This window comes from Echiichthys vipera, assembly GCF_963691815.1.
Source record: "Echiichthys vipera genome assembly, chromosome: 22".
NCBI classification, from domain to species: domain Eukaryota; kingdom Metazoa; phylum Chordata; class Actinopteri; order Perciformes; family Trachinidae; genus Echiichthys; species Echiichthys vipera.
Window position 1 is genome coordinate 14,212,376 of NC_139847.1, and position 14,542 is coordinate 14,226,917.

Sequence of the window (14,542 nt, forward strand, 5' to 3'; positions counted from 1 at the left end):
CTCTCTCTCTCTCTCTCTCTCTCTCTCTCTCTCTCTCTCTCTCCTCTCTCTCTCTCTCTCTCTCTCTCTCTCTCTCTCTCTCTCTCTCTCTCTCTCTCTCTCTCTCCACGCCTAAGCTTGTTTATCCCTCTCTTACGTGACGCACCAGACACGCCCCCCTCTGCTCTTAACCAATCACAGAAGAGGGCATGACAGCACGCAACGAGCGGCACCTTTGAAGGTTAAAGAGCTCGAGACAACCAACACCCCAATGTAACATTAAGTAGCCTAGTAAAAAAGTGATGGAAGTAACGTGGAAATCCAGCACTGCTCCCAGTAGACAATAAAACAATAATAATAATAATGGCAATAACTGCACTTTTATGTTCACCAACTGGGTTCACTTCACAGTGTGAAATACTTAGCTCAGGTGAATTTCAATCACAATGGGCAGTAGTAATATCCTCTGTGCCTTAGTCTACATTTAAAACACTTAAAAATATGAAATATATTATATTCTTATATTTTAAATTTCCCTGTGTTTATATTGGTCATAGATTTCTATATTTATCTAGAATTTATTGTTTCCTGTTCCTGTTTGTTATTCACTTTGCTGCTGCAATAAGGAAATGTCCCCTTTGTGGGACTAATAGAGGGATATCTTATCTTACCAATACTATATTATAAATTTGATACTATTACTTGCAAAATGCCACATACATGAATCAAAATGTTCAATCCATAAACCATTATTTTTCATTTTCGAAAATGAATTTGTCATCTGTGTACCCTGTGGACCTTTTCAAAGAGGTAAAAAATAAATAAATAAAAAGTAATGGTGGGTACCGTAAATGTACACCTATAACACCTATGATGTTATGAGGAGCCAATTTTCAGGCCTAAAACCACAGGTCGATTAAGTGTTGTTTTTCATTAGGCTTTTAATACTTTTCACAGCAGACATTTTGACTTTTCAAAGTATGGGTCGCACAGGTGTTACTAATGTTACCAATGGCCCAGTATGTTCAACTGTCCCACACTGTGACAGTGAGCCAGCATGCAAAATACCATGACCCTGAAATCAAAGCTGCCAAGTCATAAATCGAGTGATACATTTTAATATTTACACCTGTGCTCTTTTTACTGCAGCATGCCAAATGGCTTCTGAAGAAAAGGTCTAGGACAAAGTGTCTCATACAAACATTTCCGGTATAAATATAACAAAATAATGGTGTAAGCTACCTGCCCAGCACCAAGTGGTAGAATGACACTGTTGAAAATCTGTGAACATGGTTTCTTATTTAGCAGCTAAAGAGTGATATATTTTCCCAGGTGTTAGAGGAGACGCAGACAGAGCTAAAAGGAGAGTTCATATTGGACTTATATTCCTCAGGTGGTCAGAAACACTACTTCAAATGAATGTGTAATGTTGTTATGTTCAGGATGAACATGAATTGATTCCAATTAATTGCTAAAACATTGAGTGTTTTAGTGCATAGCAGGTCAGTTGAACATAGTAAAATGTGGAAACTGTCTATGGAGAAACATACAAAAAGGGACATTTAACAATAATAAATGAATGATGATTTAATATTTACTTGTGGTTAAATGTAGAAGTTGTTTCAATGCAAATTCAGTGCCTCAGATCTCACCTCCATTAGCCATATAATGCACAGTTCTCTGTGAGAAACTTACAAGGAAATGATTAAGAAATTACATCAGTTTCCCTTGTTTGAACTCATTTGTTTTTCATTTATCATTGTGCTTTGCATATTTTTCATGCATATTTTCAGGACTGCACATCTTGTTCTTGAGAACTACAATTTGGAGAGAAAGAGGTTTTTTTTTTCCCCCATAAAGTTCTGTTTTCATAAACCTAGATATGTTATAGCCTACTTTTGTGTACATCATTATTAGAATAACCAATATACAGTAATTGTGATCCTAAGCATTAATACCAGATTAAAATGATGGGAAGGCCTAAAGTCCTCATCAGGGAACTTGAAGTGAAACACAGAAAGGAAGAAGAAGTGAGGAAAAGTAAATCTGGTGCACAGTAAAGGAAGAAGGAAAGAAATGTGGTGCAGGCTCCAGTTGAAAAGGATGGTATTTGATTACAGGCTCTTAGAATGGGTCTTTGTAGTCCGGCTGCTTAAAAGGGACAATAGACTGCTTTTATCTCAAGAAGCATTCAACACCCTATTGCACCTCATTATTATTGTGATAATTCCATTAAAGAAATGTGCACAGACCTGTACACCCTTACTTTTCAACCTTTTACTCTTTCCAAAGTCCTAAATTTGTTGTATTTTGTGCACCTTTCCCCATTTTCATGTAGTGGCGTCATAGCAGAAGTTTAGTAACACAGACACAATCACACACAGCGGCTTGACACAGGTACACTCACACGTGACTGTTTCTCAACTCTTGTGTGTTCTCTTATCGGTTTCAGATAACAGAGTCTGTGTCAATGACATTCCTACGAGGACACATTCTAAATAAACCAGAATTACGACTGGGGCAAAAATGAATATGCCAATCTGAGATGTATTCAAACGAGTTAGTTTGAGATGCAAACTTAATCTGAGTTGCAGTAGGATTGAGATTCCTGAACAGTTAAATCCTCTGTGATGTACCCTTACTTTGACCTATTTCATCTAACGAGTCTGTCTCACTGAAGTTTAACCACACTGCCCACTCTCCTCTGTCTTTGTCCTTCTCTTTAAGGTTGTGAGTGAAGCAGAGAGAGTGCTCTCAGTCATGCCAAGTGGGCCAACCACACTGTGCAAGTGTTACATCACCAGAGCTGGTGCAGCTAGGCCACATTGGACCTAGCTAAAAAGAATTTTTATGGGGCCCCTTCCCTGTATAACAGACTCTCAATATTAGATTGCCAGTCAGTGTACATAAAAGGGAGCACAGATATCAGTGTGTTATTTGGCAATGGTCAATACTTATCATCCAAGTGACCTCTCACCCCCCCATCACATTGATTTCTAGCGTGCTAAGTTAGTTTTGATACCTGTTTGTCAATGGAAAAAAACTCAGATATTTGCTGTGATTAAAATAAGCCACTAGGTAGCTTGAACTAACTAACTAGAACATGTTCACATGCTTTAATGTTTAAAAAGCTCATTATTTTTCTCATACTGTCTGTCTGAATTCACCTGTATTTACCCTCTGTCTGAAACTCCGTTTTAGCGCCTGTCTCTTTAAGACTGCCCTTTGAAAAAGCCCAGGCTGCTCTGATTGGTCAGTGTTTCCAGGTCTTCCACATCTTCCACATCTGCCCTCTCTTTATCTCTGCACTGTCATTGCAGCCGGGAAACGATGTAACGGCACTGTAGCAGCACTTTCTACTGATAACAAATAGGCCTTTAGTTGTGACATCACATACCTATGGATACCTCCTGACAGTTCGTTTAAAGGTGCAGTTTCTGAATATGGGCTGTGTACATTTCTCTTTGGACTGATCACTTTGTATTTATATTATATTTATATAGCACCTCAACCTGATTTATAGTCAAAAGAGACATGGGAATCTGACGTTTTACAATATGGGACCTTTAAGCTTTATAGATTTTGCAGAAGTGTTCCCCACCACAAGAAATCTAGTGTCAGCAGCATAGTTTAGTGAATAAAACTGTTTCTAAGTTTCCATTTTTTCTGTAAGAATGTAATGCTCGTGCAAACTATTACATAGCCAACCTCTAACTGTGTCAATGGCAGCAGTCGTCCTCCATGTAAGGAATATCACAAGTGATAAAACCTTAGCATTAATCCACTGTTCTCATACACACATTTGTCCGAGAAGGGCAAAGCAAGTTCTCACTAAAGCCTTTCTTCTTCAGAAGACAAGGAAATACCTTTGCTTTGAAAGTTAAATTACTTTATTTTCCATTTCCACAAGTTCAGCAATTCTTTTTGGTGTCCCTAAATGACAACTAGTTTGCACTTTGTCCTTACATGTGAGATAAAAACAACAGTGTTGCCTCTTATGTGTGCATTAATGTGCCAAAAGAGAACATTTCTGCCATTGAACATGAAGTATGGTTCTTAAGTTTGAGTTTTCTGGAAGGATTGAGAAAATGTATTGGATAAGAATATGAGGAAACTGTGATTAAACCTAATATGGGTAAACTTTCCAAACACAGGACAGGGTCAATCATAGGCTGACTTGCTTATACATTCACTTTACTCCATTTATATGATTACTCTTTAATTCTAAACATGTCAGTGATATAAGTGTATCTTTACAGTATATATAAACTGTAATTAAATACAACTTTGGTTGTGACAAATCATGTTGTCTGTTGTCATTTATTCTTCTTTATAACTTCATCTTTGGGCTTTGGAAGTTATTTCTCATTAACACATTCATTGTCAACAATACTTCTGTGGGTTGTGGTTGAGTTCAGTCAACTGACAAATAGTTGCTCACCATGAATAGGTGAATAGCTACTGCTCAGTAACTTCTCTGTTTATTCTCGGCCCCATTCCCCGCTTCCCTCTCCCCCTTTATCTATGTGATTGTATGCTCTCTCTCTCACTCTCTCTCTCTCTCTCTCTCTCTCTCTCACTCTCTCTCTCTCTCTCTCTCTCTCTCTCTCTCTCTCTCTCTCTCTGAAATAGGCCAACATTCAGGACTCTGGTTTCTTCCTTCTTAGTGAAAAGCATCAACAAACTATTCAACGCTCTGGGAAGTTAAAACTATATTTTAAAAAAAGAAGCATATGGACCCAAGAGCAAGAATAGAGGACAAATCTGACACACATTTATGATCTAGACACAGCTCGTGCTCGATATTATAGAAATGGGAAGTGGAGTGTTAGAAAGAATCTGAAAAAAACAGGCATCAGACAGAGAAAAGAGGGCAGACAAACTGCACTGAACATGGTGGACTTTTGTCAGGGGGAGGGAGAGCTCCGAGGGGAGGAACCACTTTAAAGGCCGTTGTTAACTTTAATCAGGGCACACACAAATGGTAAACACATCATGCTCATAAATTCAGCACACAGTGTTACTCACAGGTTTACTTTAAAAGGGATACCTTGAAGGACATGTGGCCAATCATATACACATGAACAAACAGACTTACATACCATGCACACAGCCATACAAACACTGTTATCACCTCACAGTGGCAGTAACACTCGTGAAGATATGGGGCCAAGGAATACTCACCACCTCGAGAAATGCACTTGAGCCAGATGGAAAATAATATGACTGACGGATCAGTTCAGGTGAATTGTAAGAAAACATGACAGAGAAGGGGGTCGGTTTGTTGGTCCTGAAAATATGCATTAGTTAAAAAATGATACAGGGTGGTGTTTATGTATCTTTTGGATTTTCAATGTTTGTCATTACAAATCATCCTCACATGTTTTTTTGTATTTGCTTCATTTTAGATCAACCTCGGTGTTAATTTAGCAGGCCTCCTCTCTCACACAGACACCATACCCTACCCCAATGCCTCTTCCCTGGCATCTTCCAGGACAAAGTCACAAAAACACACCATCACTGTAGTTAACCATCAACAGGTCAATTCTGGACACACATACTCATTCAGTTGTAAGAGAGGAGATGGTCTACCAAGGTCAATATTAGCCCATTATGGTGTTATATCAAAACCTTTCAACAAGCTGTGTTCAAATGGCCAACTATGTGTGTGTGTGTGTGTGTGTGTGTGTGTGTGTGTGTGTGTGTGTGTGTGTGTGTGTGTGTGTGTGTGTGTGTGTGTGTGTGTGTGTGTGTGTGTGTGTGTGTGTGCGCGTGTGCGCGCGTGTGCTAGTGTATGTGTGAGGACCACTTATGAGTTTCAGACTTTCAGAGCGAGGACATTTTGGCTCATCCTCACTTCTTCAAAGGGCTGCGTGAGAGTTAAAGGAATAGTTTGGTGTTTTTGAAAATTCAGTTATTCAGTTTCTTGTCAAATGTTACATTAAAACGATCTATACGTAATCTGTTAAATATGAAGTTGCTGCCTGGAAGGCAGGTAGCTTAGCGTAGCACAAAGATGGGAAACAGGGCCAGACAGCTTGCCTAGCTCTCTCCAAATGTAAAAAATCTGCCTACCAGCATCTCTAAAGCTTGCAAATTAACATGTTACATCTTATTTGTTTAACCCTTATAAACAAAAACCAACCATGCGGTTATGAACTTTATTCAAATGTAAAATGGGTAAAAAAAACATTTAAATATGTGGCACATTTAAATACACCATTTACAACAAAAACATATGAAAAAGATAACGATGTTTTCTTGAAATATGTTTGAAAACTTGAAAAGTAGTTTGAATTCAAAAAACACAGTTTTGGTGAGTCTCAGACCTCAGTGCTAGTAATGCTTTTGGGGGAGTTAAACACTACTACCAGTTGATTGGCTCTTTCCCCCCAGGTGTCCCAGCTCCTACGCCGCCTTTACCTTCTGTGCTGCAGTAGAAGATAGTGGGGTCGGGACCATGTCCGAATGAGCCCCATGATTGGTGGAAAGGTAACACAGTGGTGGGCTCTCTTTGATTTGATTCACCACCATCAATATCGGTGATTTCATGAGAGTTTAAAGCAGCGATGTTGCTATATGTTACCATGGCGCTGGGATCTAGGACACCGGCATTGCTGGGAGTGATGGCACTGTTATTGTTCACAGAGTTGAGGGCATTGTCTGCATTGCTGTTGTTGCTTGACGTTCCCACGAGGCCAGAGGAGGGAAATGCCAGAGCTGGTGCCTGCTGTCGAAGCAGATTGCTGCCTGGGTTGGGCATGAGGTTGGTGGGACGACTCAGAGCCAGACGCTGGCTGAGGACCTGGTGCTGCAGCCGCCTGTCAGTCCAATCCTCCTGAGGCTGCCGATGGATCTTCATGTGAGCATTACGGGACTTAATTTTATAGAACATTCTGGAGCAAGGAGAGAGGAAAAACAACAGGTTTGAAAGGAAGACTTGAAAATCGTAACCATCTGTTGGCTTGCCCCGAAGCCAAACACAGAAAGATTTTATTTGGCGCTTACTCCAGTATGAGCTACTCACTTGCCACACAGCTTGCAGGGGAAGAAGCTGGCCAATGAGGGCACAGGAACCGCCCCTTCCAGTCCAAACTGTCTGTCCACTGGCTGACATGTGGGTGTAATCTATATGAAAACAGGACCACTTGTAAGCAACTATGTAACGATTTACTTGTTGAGCTGCATTCCACACTGGATAAACGTTTAATGCATTTAACTGATTACACAAGACTGCAAATACTGCAACACAGCGGAGCCCACAGAGCATCCTGGGAATAGACAAATCACCATAAGATGAAAACAACAGGAAAATAGATCAGTAAAAAGGAAATGAGAACTGAAACAAAAGCCTGATACTTAAACACAAATGAAAAGAAACATCAGGGGTATCAGTGGGGTCCCTGGATCAGCTGGGACATGTTTACAAGAGGCAAATAAGTTTTAACACTAAATTGGTTCTCACACTTTTCTGCTGCTCCATTGCCGCATGTCTGTTCTCCTCCTCCTTCTGTTTCCTCTGCTTGTCCTGGAGCTTCTTGCTCAGGTAGTAAAACTCAACACACTGGAATACGGTCTTAGTCCTCACCTGCAACATACACAGACCGACACATAGTGAATACTGAAAACTCAGAAATCAACCTCACAGTGTGACATATGATTCCAAATGTATTACCCAACATATTTCAGAAAACGTAATGAAGCTGAAACGTTCTGTTGCACTAACGCTATGCAGCATGCGGCCATTTTCACTGTGCACAGTGTGCGCTGGAGGTGGTGTTTCACTTCTTGTAGTTGTGTAAGATTGAATCAAAACTCTACTTTTCTTCCGGGCAGACACATGTCACTTCACCCCCACTGAAGTGCACTGTGAGTCATCAAAAACCAAATGGTACTGCACTCACTGCTCCTCAGGAATATACTACTTCACTTTTGTGTAGTGATCCTGGACATAAAAAGAACACTTTGACTTGATAATGAGCACAGAATAAGCAACCACTTATTGGTGTAGCGGTGGACCAATTGAATGTGAATGCTTTCTTTTTTTTCTTCCTATGTGATGATTTGATCATCAAAAATATATATATATATATTTTTTTTTATCTCAGTAAAGCTTTAGCACACTTTATATCACAACAATTATACACAAATATACAGAACCTGTCACTTTGGCTAGGACAAAGACTTATTAGAAAAGGAAAACACTGAGAAGGTAACCATTATAGGTCTTATATTATGCTCATGTTCAGGTTCAAACGTATATGTTGGGTTTCCACTACAAAATGTTTACATGCTTTAATGTTATTATAAAACCTATCAATTATTTTTCTCATCCTTTCTGTCTGAATATACCTGTATTCACCCTCTGTCAGAAACGCTCCGTTTTAGTGGCTGTCTCTTTAAGACCCCCTCCTGAAAAAGCTCAGTCTGCTCTGATTGGTCAGCGATCTGCGCTCTCTTCCTCTCTGCACCATCATTGCAGCCAGGGGATGACTGTAACAGCACTGTAGCAGCACTTTCTACCTATATATAATACAGTTGTGCCATCACAACTGTACATAAGCCCTGACCTGTTTAAAGACACAGTTTTTCTGAATACAGGCTGTGTGCATTTCTCTGTGGATTGAGCATTTTGATACTTCCACAGTATTTATATAGCACCATGACCTGCTTTATAATTAAACAGACATGGGAGTCTCCCTTTTTACAATATGGTACCGTTAAAAGAAGGCAGCATATAAGCACAAGCAATGAATAAGAGTTATACCATTGTCTGTATGAGTGAAAAGTCTTTTCCATACGTTCCCAGAGCTGCACTGAAGAGACTCTGCTCACTGTCTGTCCAACAGTCACTACCTACAGAGAGACAGGAGGGTGAGGGGGGAAAAGTAGATGACTACATGGGACTGACTTTCTAAATTACACAGATAACAGTTTGCCTGAAGACACACACACACACACACACACACACACACACGTGCGCACACAAACACACACACACGTTGTTAGACTTTCATTCAGCAAGCTTCAGACAGACAGCCTGGAGTCACTCCGGGGGTCAATAGCTGGAGGGGAGTCCTGAGACATACCAGGGAATTTAGACATCCAACATGTTGTTAAGCTGTTGTAAGGGGGTCCAAACTTCACATTACCCCTGTCTACAGAAATAAACCCACCTGGGTGAACACTACTATGCAAAACAATGTCTAATCTGTGCTTTAGATGGTTCTTGGTGGATTAAAATGCACCAAAGAAACAAAGAAGTGGGAGGGAAATTGAGAGAAAGAGAGAAAGAGCTCTGTATATACATACATCCAAAACAAATATTTAAAAATAGTTTCCACCCCAGCCCAAAAAAGAGTCCGTGTTTACACAGTTCTAACTTATTTCTACTAAAATTATTTTACTGCAGTGTCCACACTTTTATGTTTATCTTTGTGAAGTTATCTTTATATATATATAAATCCCAACATTTTCTGTTCATATTTTAAAATTAAACTTGAGTTATATTTATATATATTTGAATATAGTCTAGTAGTTCCTTACTAATTGTATACCGTAGTTATTGTATTGTACTAATTTGTGCTGTCCGCACTTGCTTTGGCAGTGTAAATGTCTCTTTCCCATGCCAATAAAGCTCCTTTGAATAAAATTGAGAGAGAGAGGGACAGAGAGAGAGAGAGAGAGAGAGAGGGGGGGGGGGGAGAGAGAGAGAGAGAGAGAGAGAGAGAGAGAGAGAGAGAGAGAGAGAGAGAGAGAGAGAGAGCGTTTGTATGTGACAGTGGCAGGTTTGGGTTTCTACAAAGGCTAGTATTGTATGTACAGTGGGAATGGTTTCTCTTTTGCTGACTCACATTTTGACATGCATACAACTGTTCACTGTTATAACCTGTTTAAAAACACTAAGAGTCCTTCACTGCAACGCATTTCACTTCCTATATCTATCCTGGATGAATTTGACAAAGTTGTTGGGCATAGGAAACCTAACACTCAGAGTGAGGCCAAAGGTTACCAGAGTAGTGGTAGTCTCCGGTTGGTGAGGGCTGTGAGAACAGCAGCATCTCCAGCGTGGCCTACATAGGAGAGAGGGATGGAGGAGGCACAGAACAGACAGATGAGGCATGCAATGGCTCTGAAGAGAATTAACTGGACATGGATGAGTGAGAAAGAAAGACAGGAAAAACAAAATGACAAGAGAATGAGCAGGTGGATAATGATGCATGGAAGTGAGTCAGCTGCGGATGGAAAAAAAATGAAAATGATAGAATGAGTGCATAGTAATGTAATTAGTAAAAGAAAGAAAGACAATACTAATATTCCTCTGCTTACCATTGTGTCCCCTTGACAGTAGTGCAGACAGTGCAGGGCTAGCTCTGTGTTACTGCCTCCCCCTGGCACGCAGCTAGAACTACACATGGACAATAGCTTCTCCACTATGTACACACACACACACACACACACACAAAACATATGCAGTTTTCAATGGCGAGCTTCATAGAACTAGCATGAACTAATCTTTTAAATATATATATACACATATATACAGTATATTTTTCTATCTTCCACCAGGGACTATTTAAAGGTCTTATGTTATAAAAAGTTGGATTTCCATTTCTTTTTTTGATTGTAAATCAGGTTAAAATGTTGACCAATCAGAGCAGACTGGGCTTTTTCATGAGGGGGGCTTAAAGAGACACTTAAACATAGTGTTTCGGACAGAGGGTGAATACAGGTATATTCAGACAGACACTATGAGTTTTTTAAACATTAAAGCATTTAAATATGTTCCAGTAGAAACCCCAAATATGAAAGAATGAATATGAAAATTAGCATTTTATGGGACCTTTAAAATGTATCTATCACACAGCTATTATTATGTTAGGTACACTAAATTTGATACATTAAATGACATAAGGACGCTGAAGCTTTGATCCTTGAATCAGTTGATTGTAATATTGAACATCTGAGCTCCACTGGCATTTTCTGTGCTGTTATTACTCCGTCTATTATTTAAATTTGTGTTGGAAAACTGTTTTTTAGCATTTTATTTACCTTGGTCTTGTAAGTTGGTACTCTTCTCCAGATTCTCCCATGGTTTCCAGAGCAACTGTTCCTTAGGGGACTCCTCCTCTGATGACCACACTCTTGACTCTTCCCCATCCACAAAGCATGGAGGAAGCTCTGCCTGGAAAGCATGGCCCACACTGACATACCTGGAGGGAAGGAAAGAAAAGAAGGTGAAAAAGGTATCACCTACGCCCATGGATCTAGATCTACAACAAAGAAACAAAGAAACAAATAAACAGGCAGACACCTTGGACACTGACCTGACTCTTTACTATGTTTTTAACCATCATGCTAATTAAAAAGGTAATAAACAAACAACACTGAAGCAAACTGTCCTTCAGCATTTCACTTACGGTAACACAACACACTCATCTTCCTCTTCCTGAGCTGTTTCCTCCTCTCTGTGATTGAGAGATGAGATGGAGGAATAGAGCCCCGACCCCCTTCGAACTGGATTGAGGAGAGGTTGTGGAGTGTAACGGCCCCTTTTCTGACCTTTGCTGGAGTGAAGGATACTGGGAAATGGAGTTCCAGTGTAGATTGGAGAGACGTGTTGCTGTAAGAGCACAAGGAAAAATCCTTTCAGACAAATATCTTTGTCCTAAAATAATAAAAGACAAAGAAAAATGTATTGACCTAGCATATCTGTGTGGTGGTTTGAATGAAGCAGAAGCAACAGCTCACCTAGCTCTGTCAAAGGTGAATAGCGTGGCTTTCGCTAATTCCAAATCTGTTTCAATTACACTCCTTCAACTAGTCTAAAAACACATGTCGAGTTGAAAACTGTGGTTTTAGAGGCGCAAATGCCGTTGGAGAAGAAACAACCTTGTATGTGTCTGCCTACTACTTCTGCTCAGCTTCTCGCGTCTCTCAGTGTGCAATCCAACTGTGCCAATGTTGCTTCTGAAATGCAGTGGTTGGACATGACTTTGTTTTTACATTTTAAATGATTTTTTTTTTATCCTGAATAAACTCAATGAGCCTCTACTTACACATTTGTCCATTTTTCCTACACTGACAACTTGTGGAGCCCTTAAGCATTAAGCAAAATACAATTCCCTTTTGGGGCGCCAGGAACACTAGGCGAGCATAAATCTTGTTTAGTAAAGGAAATAGTCTGTTGGAGGACTATTTCAAATTCTAATGGCAAAACAGCAACACACATTCCCAGACTGATCATCACAGCTCATCTCTGCACACTGTAGTCCATTTACATTGTTCATTGTCCAACGCTACTTCACTTGTTTCGTTGCACTGATTGGTTGTAGGTCTATCCAATCAAGTCCAGAGGCATTTTGGTCTACAGTCATTGATAATGCCCGTTGGCAATCGAAAAGGAACTGAGAGGTTCCAGGCTTTGGTATGGCAAAGTCAGGCTAGTACTTAGGCACAGCGGTGCTAACATCAGCATGCTAACATGCAGCTGTTTAGCAGGTATAATGTTCATGTTCACCAGTTTCACATGTTAGCATGATAACATTTTGCTAATTAGTATTCAACACCAAGTAGTTTTGATAATAGACTAAATCATTTTGTAACATTTTGTCTAAAATAAAGCCAACTAATAGACGATATGCATCAACTTACGGCTTTCTTAAACAGTCACAACATCGCAACACAGTTTTCTATTATTTTGAGCTCAGCTGGGCTTCACAGTCCCTGATGCCTAAAGTCAAAACAGCTATTGTTTTTCTTGTCTCCCACTAAGAATGGATATTAAGCATACTTCCAGAAATGGAAAAAATGTTTCTTTAAATTTGCTCAAATTGTTTCCTGTGGTGAAAAATAGTGGAAGTGCTATACTATACCTGTAGCTGTGATTGGTTCAGATTGGCTGGTCCATTCTTTTCTTTCTGGGTCACAATGTAAGGGCTTATCTTTTCTGCTGTTTCAAAATGTTGGCTGGAAAGGTGAGATGGATGAGAGGGAAGATGGAAGGAGGGATGAAGGGATGGAGAATTGGAGGGACAGGGGGTTCTGGTTGGATGGAGAGATGAAGGATGGGATGCAGAAGTGAGAAATGCCGGTTCTGGAGACTGAGCGTAGGAGGCTGGGGATAAGGATAAGATGGTTTCAGAGGATAAGAACAGTAGAAGTCAGAGCTCTATGATGAACAGTTAAACTGCTGGATCAGTTTGAAGGTGGTAGACAGTCAGAAACATAACTGTTATCTGTGCAGACAAAAAAAGCTTCACAACAGATGTTGTCATAATCTTTATCTTACTTGGAACTGCTATTCAATTCTGGTGAAAACCCACATATGGACTCAAAGCACTCAAGCACATTTCATTTTTCACATGCTGTGAAATAGTACAAAAGATGTCTGTTTCAAATGGTTTTATATGTGAAAATGTGAAAGGTGTAAATTTTATTTGCATACGGGAAATGGGAAATTTCACAAGCTTACCTACAAAAACCCACATGTTCTGTAAATTTACATGTGGGTATCAACATGTGGGTTTTTTTGTAAGGGGGGGAATAAAGTTCATTTAAAAAAAATTCATGTTTAAGCACTCTAGTCTATTTCAGGGTTTTCTTAGAGTTAGATAGACTTTTATCAATTTTAGATTCTTCTTCTTACTATCATATTTTCATTCACATAAATGCACACACAATGCCTTACCTGTGATGTTGCCATAGTCACTGCCATGAGAAGGTCTGAGGCTGCCCTCGATGATGCTGCGGTCGTGTGAGGACTGAGGAAAGCTACCTGACAGCAGTGGAAACTTCCATATCATCCCAGAGGAATGGATAGATGGGAGTGCCTGAAGGTGCGAAGCGAAAAACTGGAGCGTACTAAGTGAATCTCCCCCCTGAGACAGTGAATGTCCGGTGCCCCCAAATGCAGTTGTTGATTCCATTTTGGAGGGTGAGTGTGAAGGAGGAGGTAGAGGTGTGGGAGGAGGACTAAGAACTGAAGACATGATGTGAGATGATATGGGAGGAGAGGGTAAAGACTGAAGAGAGGTGTGAGTGGGTGAGGAAGAGGAGGAAGGAGGCAGGTAGGAGAGTGAATCAAAAGCACAGCTGTGCCTTGACTTGAGAAATCCAGGGCTTTCTCCTCTCCCTACTCCGAATTCCAAGATCTGTCCAGAGGAATCTCCATTGGGAATGACAGGGAATCTTTTCTTTCGCTGGGAGAGGAAAGCCTCAGAGAAGGAGTCCAGTTTCTGAGTGTATGTCCCACTGTTGATGCCGACATATCTCTGCTGTAGGCAACCTGCGGATGAAGCGTGGGTGTCTGCTGTTTCTCTCCACCTGCTCTCTACGGTTTGACTCAAGGGAGAGCCGCTGAGCCAGGGTCCCTCAGCATCCGCTGGTTGAAGCTGATCCTCAGCTGAGCCACAGCTGGACCCATAATCTTCCTCTCTTCCTAAATAATTATCACTGACTCTCAAATAATCAACACTGCTGTCACTGAACCTCACCATCCCAGTTCTGCCGTAGGAAGTAGTTTGTTTAGTAAAGTGGCTAACATTAGCCTCTCTGTTGTAGA

The 14,542-nt window shown here is 40.4% G+C and overlaps 1 protein-coding gene across 1 annotated transcript in view; it reads right to left on the minus strand.

The window, feature by feature from the left end:
- Positions 1-6,346: 6,346 nt before the first annotated feature.
- Positions 6,347-14,542, minus strand: part of LOC310963970 (uncharacterized protein) — a gene marked incomplete at both ends in the record, with an annotated part of 8,740 nt that continues 544 nt past the window's right edge. Inside the window, 10 exons of the mRNA XM_083936927.1 lie at positions 6,347-6,875; positions 7,007-7,107; positions 7,445-7,567; positions 8,747-8,835; positions 9,992-10,052; positions 10,309-10,412; positions 11,032-11,192; positions 11,400-11,602; positions 12,855-13,096; positions 13,670-14,542. The exon at positions 13,670-14,542 is cut by the window's right edge and continues 544 nt beyond it. Of these exons, the coding sequence (XP_083793053.1) occupies positions 6,347-6,875; positions 7,007-7,107; positions 7,445-7,567; positions 8,747-8,835; positions 9,992-10,052; positions 10,309-10,412; positions 11,032-11,192; positions 11,400-11,602; positions 12,855-13,096; positions 13,670-14,542 (2,486 nt within the window). The remainder of the gene's footprint in view (positions 6,876-7,006; positions 7,108-7,444; positions 7,568-8,746; positions 8,836-9,991; positions 10,053-10,308; positions 10,413-11,031; positions 11,193-11,399; positions 11,603-12,854; positions 13,097-13,669) is intronic.